The sequence below is a fragment of the Halyomorpha halys genome, unplaced genomic scaffold, assembly GCF_000696795.3.
Source record: "Halyomorpha halys isolate HHAL.00 unplaced genomic scaffold, Hhal_1.1 Scaffold29.1, whole genome shotgun sequence".
Taxonomy (NCBI): Eukaryota; Metazoa; Arthropoda; class Insecta; order Hemiptera; family Pentatomidae; genus Halyomorpha; species Halyomorpha halys.
Genome location: NW_027115892.1, coordinates 579356 through 589546, shown reverse-complemented (window position 1 = coordinate 589546; position 10191 = coordinate 579356). Strand labels below are relative to the sequence as shown.

The following is a 10191-nucleotide window of genomic DNA, read 5'->3' as shown; positions in this document are numbered from 1 at the left end:
GATACAACTCAGTGACGGCCTTCCTACAAAAGATGAATGAGGAGATACAAACTTCCTTCGATGAACGAAGGAAAGAACGAGAAGAGGGTATAAAAAAGCAACAACAGATGAATGAGGAACTAAGGAAACAACTAGAAGAGGATAGAAATGAGCAACAAAGGTGCTTTGCAGAACTTCTCGGAAAACCAGAAGAAACCGAGAGTAATAGTAAAGATATAAAGACAGAAAATCAGGACACTGCCCTAACTCTGAATAAAGAAGAAAACAATCCTGAAGAGTCTAAAGACCAGGAAATTGAGAATCTGGTGGCTGAAAATAGTGGGCCTAAAATACCAAGAACTTTCTGTGGCAATCTTATAGAAATTAAAGGAAGGAAAAATATTTCTGATGGACAGAATGGAGTTGACCCTACACTGTTATAAATTCTATATTTATCAATTCTATCATTGGCATTAATACTATTTTATTAATTTTTTCTCTTACAACTAACTTCTTTTTTATCATTAGAAGTCAATTATTTCTTTTATTAAATCTATAAATGTTATTAACTTTTCTTTTTTCTCTCTTTTTAAGAATTATTATCTTTGTCTATTTATATTATTTTATTTTTTGTTTATACATATTTTGTTCATAATTCATCGTTATTATTCACAATCGTTCGATATTTATAGTATTGCAAATAGTTAGGGATTTCTTTTGTACAAGACTATACCATCCCCCACAATTAATTGTTAAACAAAAAAAAAGCTATATTAACAATGTAAAGCAATCGTGGGCCCTGTTTCATAATAATAAACTAATACTATAATCTTGTCGATTTAACTCAATACAATTGCACTGACTTGTATAATAGTAACTTGTACTTTAGTATTTTTTAACTCCTGTAATATCACTAATAGTCCTCTGTATTATGAAAAAAATAAGTATTAGTGCAATTACCACGTTGTTTCTATACTTGTACTATGAGCTAATACTATTAGCTTTCAGTATGAAACAGGGCCCAGCCCGATCTGGTGTTGAATGAAAAAATAAGTATAAATTACAATCATTTGTGTATGTTATTTTCTCCTCTATTCTTTCATAACATAATTGTTATTGTTTTTATTTATTTATATAATTGCGTTTATTATTTATGATTTAATGGTTAATGCACTGTGCACAGTTAGGAATGTCTTTTGCACGAGACTGTACACCCATTAACTAATATGTTTAAAAAAGGCTGATCAGGTAATGAAGAGATAAAAAGAAAAAAAATGATAAATTTCTAGTTTCATCGACAGCAGGCACCGAAATAATTGCTAATAATTCCATGCCAAACTTTAACACACACTCCTTGAATAATTAGAATGAAGAGATTAACGCCAATTTGCAATACTCTGGGCCTCTTTAAAAGCAACCGCATTACCTAGAGTATCTTCTAAAACAGATCATGTAAAGAATTTTTTTTTTAAACGAAGAGGAAAGACAAATCTGGAAGTGTTAAATCAGGTATTTGGTCGTAAAACATAGAAAAAGGACATAAAAATAAATTTGGCATTTTTGTTATTTGATGTTTTTGAAATATCTGATTCCTTAAAGCTAATTTCACAGTTTTTTATATAAATTTGTTGGAAATTTCTGTTATTTTTTTTATGACTATAATATTTGTAGTAAGTTATGGTAAATGAGATCCGGTTGTAGGTAAAAAAATAAAACATGGTAACTGCCAAAGATGGCTGCCTGACGCAGGTTGTTTTTAATGTTAATTTAATGATAAAAAATTAAATCCATTATTTTCAATGTCCGTAATAGTTCAGACTAGAGCTCTTTTAGTTATAGCAATACTCAAGACCCGAAGTATGGTTTGGTGTTTGAGTGCATACACATACAGTAACAGATTAGATCCACGTTACTCCTAATTAGAGATGAAAAAATATGACTGTACTTGTTGACTTATTTAAAGTAAAACATGGCAAGTAAAGTAGGTACCATGTTTTACAGCATCTTCGTTATATAATATACTTGACAAAATTAGATTTTTAATTTATATTTCTTTAACTATGAGTCAAGTATGGACTTGGTAAAATATATTCTTAATGCATAATGTATAACTTATTTATTTATGACTTACAAATCTTACAAAATTTGTGTTAAGGCGAACTAGGTACTTACGGCAGTTACCATGTTATACATCCAGTAGGACCATCACGACAGAATCTACTGTCGTAGCCTTGTTACTATGTAGGCAATACATGTAGCAGTAGTGAATCTACTGCCATGTTAAAACATGTTTACAAGGTAACGTAACATCAAATTACACTCAATATCAGCCATCATGTTTAACGATCGAGTGTCTCAAAAATTGTAAAACATGGTATCTGTCATAACAAGATAAAAGGAACTCGTACTTGAATGTAAAATATAATATCTACAAATACCAAGTTACCCCTCCTCTATTATTTGTTCTTATATCCTAAAAAAAAAAATTGTGAGTTGCAGCTAATAAAAGTTTTATTTTTCAATACACTAAAAATAATGATTAGAATTTTTTTTTTTTGATTTTTGTAGCAGCTAATTACCAAACATTATCTTAAAAACTTATTTTTTTCAATCAACCAAAATTTTGAAGAATGCAACCTCCTTCTTGCTGCAAATCCCTCAATTGCATATGTTTTTTTATTCTCTTTTCATTATATTACTTGAATAACAAACTGATTTCTACTATCCTCCAAAAAATTAGACACCTACTACTATTCAATTTTGTGGATAATTTTTAGTGAACTATCTTATTTATAACTTCAAATGTTATTCTGCATCTGTCGCAGAATGTTTGTACCAGTCCGAGAAATGTTTTTTTTTTTTTAATCTATTTTGCGTTTTTAACTTATTTATTAGTATTTAACTTATTTATTTTTTCAACTTTACTACTACAATTAATTTATTTTCGATTATTCAATTTTTTTTATTTATAACTACGTTTTTATTTTATTTTTTATAAGTGTGCTTTCCGAGAGTTTTAATGAAAATTTGATGAGTCCATAAATTGAAATACCATTCTAATAACACATTAAGTCCAAGGGGGAACTATGAGATGAATAAAAGGGAAATACAACGAATTAAAACAAATATGCAATTAAGAAGAAAAAAGTAAGAAGGGAAGAGAAGGAAGAACAAATCGAATAAATGAATAAAAAAATACATACAAATATAAAATATATATTTTTATGTATATTATGATATGTATTTATGATAAAAAAATAAATATTAGTATTCATATTTTATTATAGGACTGATTAGTATGCTAAGTACTGATTACAACCCATGGTATTTGGACAGCATAGCTTGTTCTTATATAAAGAATTTCTTATCTCACTGTTTCTGAAATTAAACAAAAATGTATAAGAAACAAAGAAAACTCATAAGAAAAACAGATATATTTTAAATGAAAGCTATGTGGAAGTTAAATTTATTTAATTACGAATTGAACTTTTATTATATTATGAAAAAATATAATGTTGAAAAAGAGTATTTTAAAACATGGTTTATTCAATATAGACTTACCTGATTTTTCACAGCCACCCCCTAAATTCAGCAATCCAGCCAATCAATGCATTCTGATAGTATTCATATTTAAGGGAGAAGGATCGATTTCGATGAACATAGTCCATTATTTGGAAATTATAAATCGGACGCCCTTTCCTAATAACAATAAAGATATCTAATCTAAATTAATGCTATAGTAGTTCTGGAAGACCTTAGCCAGGAATTTTAGTAGCTGCTGCATTGCTAATGTAATGATATCCTCTCCAATCCTTTGACTAATGAGTTCCATATATAAATCAATTCCAAATCTTAGCTTTCGTGCTGTGGGAGGAAAAATCATGAAGCATGCTAATTCATATTTTATCAGATCTTAAATTTTAAATCATGTCCTTCCAGCGGATTATATATAAACTGAGTTCTCAGATCCGTTTAACATTCCTAAAAGGCTGACAGCCAAAGTCAGACTAAAAACTTTAAAACAAATTTGTATTTATATTCGTGTAACTGTTTGGCTTACATAATACATTTTTTAGGCGTTAAACTACACTAAAGCTGGTCGATTACATTTTGATGTTTTTGAATTTCGAATATCAAGGTGAGTGTAAAACAGATTAAAAATATGTTTTGCCCCAAAATTAACTCTGTTCAGTAAGTTTGTTACTATTTTTTCTTGAAACTTTTTTTTTAATGTATTTATTTGAAGTTGTTTTGTATTTATTTTCTACTGAAAGTAACCTTAATTTTTTTGAAAGTCAAATACAGTTATAAATAAAATTAAAAAATAGCAATAAGCCAGAATTTAGGGGTACATTATACAATGGATGAAAAATATGAACTATGCAAATTGTATGTCTGAAATTTATATTAGATTACGGTGAAATTATATACAATATTATTTTGATTTAATATCCTTAAAAAAATCTCAACGGTTACATGCTACAGGAACACTAAAAATAAAAAATATATACAATTGTATGGCATAAATTACTGAAGACTTTATTAGGATAACTTATACACAATTGATATATCACTTACATCTTATTAATATTTTGTATTTTCGAATATTTTCAATACATTTCTAAATTGAGTCAAAACAGAAACATATCAACTAATAATGCTTTTTTTTAAAGAATAATTATCATAATCACAATCTCCATCATTTATAATGTATACAAATTTTAATAATGAACATGAAATTAAAAAAGCTATATCTATTTTATTTATTGTTCTTTCTAATTAACGATCGAGGTTCAATTAAATCAGCTTTTCAAATAAATTTATCGTTTTTGCCTTTAATGCTTAGGATCAATGGCAATGAGATTTATTAAAATTAAATTTCATCATAATAATTTACTCACTTTATTTATTTTTCAACATAATCTATAGATAGAAAAGGGAATGGTTCAATATTTGTCCACAGTCAACTTTTGAAATATTGGACCGACTTACTGTTTTTTTCAAAATGTTTCCTGTCACCATGGGAAGGTTTGAAGCTAGTAAAATTTTCGATTTCTCCGGTAAAAAATATGAGAAAAATTAAACCTTTTTTGAGCATAGAGTAGAAATTATACGTCTTTTTCACGGTTATTAAATACCAATCAATTTATATTTTTAAAAAAATAATAAAAGTAATAAATAAGAATTGCTTCAAGTAAAGCAAACTATTTTTTTTTTTTTTTAAGAAAAAGCAAATCATATTTGTTTTTCGGGTCGTATGAAAACTTTAAATACCATTTTTTGAGGAAATTAAAAATTAAAAAATTTCAAATTTATTTGAAGGATTTTTTTCTTCCAATCTCCATTGTTCAGATAAACGTTCGTATGTTAACTCCTTTGCATTTTATTCAAATCCTACGTCGCTACAACCATTGAATAATCGAATGATGTAGCCCCTCTGACAAAAAAGTTTTATTTTTATTTTGTCTGTGAGATTCTTCATAAACTTGGTGTTAATTTGTAACAACTTTAGATGTTTGATGAAAGTCTATAGGACGACCTCAATAAAGACAGTAACTGCAGTCTACAGTACTATCTTTGAAATACGTCCAATTCTAAATCAAATCGACACTTTTTTTTTAAAAACCACTAATTTTGTGTTTATTGACAAAATATTTTCAGTCCCTTTTGAGAGGTGTTGAATCATTTGTATAACTTATTTTGCTTTTTTAACATTGCCACTTTTACATGTTTTATTACAATAGTAAAAGGGTGTATAGTAATCAGTCTGCAATGTTTTTCACGATTGGGATAAAAATTTTTTCAAACCTTCTTTTTTAAGAACAGATTATGCGTTTATTTCTAGATAATGAAAATATGAATGTCTTGTTTGTTTTAGAATGGCGAATATAAAGTTAGATGTCATAGAAGATGCCTCACGAAAGATACGACTGCTACTATCACTTGCAAACATCATCCTGTCGTATAAACTACACTCTCTCACAACCTTTATAAACTCAACGCTAGCATGTTGCGTCTTAGCCTATTCTATCTACCATTTTCGAAACAGCCCTGAAGATCTGGCAGGGGCAGCCTACAACTTGGGTGCGTGCGCCTCCGTACCTGTCGCCTGTGTCTCTGGTTATCTCGCCCCTGTCACGTTGCGCACGATAGTTGATGGTAAATAAATAAATAAATTTGTGAAACACTAAGTAAATGATTTCCAATATATAGACATCAAATGGGTAGGCATGATGGAGACAGCACCCAACGGTGTATCATCCAGACCTTCAACTAAACTATATTGTCAGGCTTTGAGGTCCTTCATTCAACTCCTATTTCAACCTTCGCCTAGTTACATTAGGAATGTGAGTCGTAACTTTTTTACATATTCATTAAGATATATATGTAATTTGTCATGAAACTGTTTGTAGAACACAGGCATGTTGTTAGTTATATTGGAAATGCGTAGGCTGGTGTGAAGGGAAACGTTTGAAACGTAATTCATATTTTGTGGATGTATGACTTTTTCGCAGGTTCATAAATTTGGCAAGCCTAAGTCTATATGGGTTTAAGCCAATAATTATTACCGTGTGAAATTCATCGTTTTACGTTTATTCTTAGCCCCATAATAAACCTCTGTCAAAAACTAATCCCAAGTATGTTCTGTATTTTTTTTTGTGTGATATTGGGTGGTGGTAATAAACTGGAGGCTGCGTGACGTAGAACCAATGTTACATCGAGTCTGGTCTTTAAACCGTTAGATTTATTAATTATTTTTTTATTTTAAAGAAGATCTGATATATAAATTTCTACAAAAAATAGATCTAGGTGCGGTCCATAAGAAGACTCAAATAGTCATAAAATTATTTAAGGTGAGCCATTGTGTCGGGCCACGTTGCAGGCCTTCATCAAGGTATTGCTAATTATGGTAATTTCTATAGAAATGAATAATGTAAATTAAAGAAAATAAAAAAAGAAATACATTGAAACGTAAAATAAAATAAGAATAACAAAAAGGTTATAGATAATTAATAAATTTAGTTTGTATTTCTATTATTATTTCCATTTAAATTAATTGCCTAAGACCTTTTTTTTTTTTTTTTATTCTAATTCAATTTTACTCTTCACTGTACATCTTTTTTTACTTCCTTTAATTTACATTGTTAACTTTTATAGAAATTATCATGTTATCAACACCTAAATAAAATTATTTTTTTGTTATTTATTTGATTACTTTTTCACCTAATTTTAAGTGTTTGTATCTTTTTTAGCCCTGATGAAGCCCTGCAACTTAAGGAGAAATATTGGCTCAATGTAAATATATTTATGACTATTTGAGTCTTGTCTTTGACCGAACTCGGACCATCTTTCTTTTATTTCTTTTTTTTTATATTATTTTATTTTATACCAGATCGGCCTGGTGGGCCTTACATGGTTGATATAACTTATATTATATATATTTTTTAACAGTTGATTATGAGAGGGCATAGTCATTTTCTTTTATTATTACATACAATCGATCAACGATCTTCCAAAATTTCTATAATGATTTTTTTAATTAAATTATATTTTATGGTTCTGTATTAATTTTTATCTTTTATTTTTTTTAATTGCTCCTGTAAATGTACTTTTCAACCAGCAAATGAGATAATCTATCCAGGCATGGCATGAGTTGGCATGAGGGAGATAGCACCCAGTGGTGCATCCTCCTGACGTTTAGTAAATTATTTTATTACACTAGGAGGTCCCGCATCCGACTCCTCTTCAGCCTACGCAGAGTTAGGTCAGGAATGTCATGTGTTGCCATTGGTCATATAAATGTATTGAAATGGCCATGTAGCGTGTTTTGAAACCGTTTATTAGTCATATGAAAGTGGTCCGTTACAGTCGGAACGCGTAGGTCGGCGTGAATGAACGTGAGTGCTGAGTTCGTTACTAATCTTAAAAATTGAAAAGATTGTATTTTCTGAATCTGTGTCTTTTTAGTAGATCCATAAATTTGGCAGGCGTAAGTCCACATGGGTTTTAGTAGGTAATTGTATACGTTAAGTTTCTGTCTGAGTGATAATTTAGAAGGTCTGTGTAGTATAGAATATAATCGTCTCAGTCTGAAATTTAGCGTTTTACGTTTTGTCTTGATCTGTGGGCCCCATGTCAACCTTCTGTCCTAAATAAGTTACTGTGTTTGTTTGTGGTATAGGATGATTGTCAATGTAAACTGACAATCTAATTGTAATGTAAATGACTAATTGTAAATGTATTAAAATTAGATAATGTTTTTTGTAAACTACTAAACAAAGGTCAATAAAGAATCGTGGAAGCATGTTTAAAAACATTTCAAAACAAATCAAAATCATATGATGTTTTTAGAAAAAGAAATGATTAATGTTATCACAATCCATTTAAAATAATCTTATTTCCATTTCTTTAAGTAGAAAAAAAAAACTGCTATGAAATAGTGAGTGCAATGGTGAAGCACCAATATTTCTATTTTTATCTTATTCCCCGTATTAAACAACAGAAATTCATGACTAATTTGAGTAGGGTATGAACTCTTCTATCTCTGTAATTAACAAAATGAATTAGGTAGGATAATTGCTTTGGTCAAATTAGCAACAGAATTGTTCAGGTTCTTTTTTAATGATCTTTTAACACGTCTGTTGGGATTGTATCTAAGTTTTTTTCCCCCTACGCCACTGGAAGTAGAAGTAGCCATTTTCACTCTCCTAGCCCAATATAAGTTTACTTTTGCTTTGAGGTAGTTTGCATCTTGTTGAATATTTTTTAGGCCTATACACGATAAAATATGATCCATGTTATATAGATGGCATGTTGGTGAATATAGGAAGCATATTTGTTGGAGGTATTCTTTGAGCAAATCATGTCCTGTTACTAGGCCGAAACAAGCCACTCCGTCAGCTATGCTGATTTCATTTGAGTTTATTTCTGCTAGGGCAATATGTTGTTTATTTTGAGTATATTTTTATTTGCATTTCAGGTAGCTGTTGCAGCTTCGACTACCGAAGTTCTATTATGAGAAAAAAACTTGATGAAGTTGAGAACAAGAGAGCTGAGACATTGAAAGGATTCTTCAAGACTATCGAGTACCTCATATACTATTCCACAATCAACCTCCTCGGACTGACCGCGCTGTTAGGAATCATACAGAGGGAAGTTGTCTACCTCTTTCCTTGTTGGACCCCATTCGACCAAAACAACTTCTTTTGGCAAATCACGATGCTCCTGTGGCAGGTGTACCTCATAATAAGTATGACTTTTATGGCTTTTGGGGGAGGTGTACTTTTTTACATCTCGTATAGCCACATTGCAGCTGAGGTGAAGTTGCTAAAGTACGCCTTGAAGACGGTCGAAGAAAGGGCCCATGAAATGGCGAAGAGCCTAAAGCGTTCTCAAGGAGAGCCATACGCGAGGATCCTGTCCTTCTGCTACAAGGAATGTGTTAGGATGTGTGCTCAACATCACTCTGAAATTATTGGGTAAGGAAAAAATTATAAAACAATAACAGCTTGTAATCAGCCAATATAATTAATCCATATTAGTCGCTAGCTTTTTATATATGATTTTTACTAGGTTGTAGTTGGTTCCGGTACATATCCAAACAAATTTCAGTATTGTAAGAAATAGTTTTTGTTAGAAATTATTAATTTTACATATATATGAGATTAAAATAATTATTGATCTATATAAGGCAGTAATATATAATTGGAGATGTCAATTGCTCTGTTATGGACACTTAATTATTTACCAGTGCTGCCGATTCTTCTGACAAAAAATACCCGCTTAGCGGCTTGAAAATACCCGTTTCACCCGACGAACACCTGCAACTTTATCCGCTCTTGGAGAATAGTTACAAATATAACTGTATGACTGTGACAGTCATGATGTATATTCGCATTAGCTCTGGCGTGATAGTTATAGTACAAGTAAAGTCAGTGAAGCAACTGCCACGTTAACTATCACATGTATGGCAAACGCCTTAGCCATTACTATGGTATAACTATTTAATAGTTACTGTCATGTCGCATTGGGTTAGGCGTAATCGTTAATAGTACAACTAAAGTCAGTGAAGTAACTGTCACTTTAATAATGACAGGCATACGCCTTGACAGTGAACTATCGTAGAGTTTCAGACCTTTCGGCAAATGTATTAGCTACTACTATGGTGTATCTATTTGATAGTCACAGTCATGACAGGTATATATATATATA

At 30.4% G+C, this 10191-nt stretch overlaps 1 protein-coding gene across 1 annotated transcript in view; it reads left to right on the top strand.

Annotated features, from left to right (window-relative positions):
• The first annotated feature begins 3976 nt into the window (after nt 1-3976).
• The window catches only part of LOC136797136 (odorant receptor 30a-like), a 42506-nt gene continuing 36291 nt past the window's right edge, over nt 3977-10191 (top strand). Inside the window, exons 1-3 of the mRNA XM_067052853.1 lie at nt 3977-4117; nt 5858-6138; nt 8960-9458. Of these exons, the coding sequence (XP_066908954.1) occupies nt 5859-6138; nt 8960-9458 (779 nt within the window). The 5' untranslated portion in view covers nt 3977-4117; nt 5858. The remainder of the gene's footprint in view (nt 4118-5857; nt 6139-8959; nt 9459-10191) is intronic.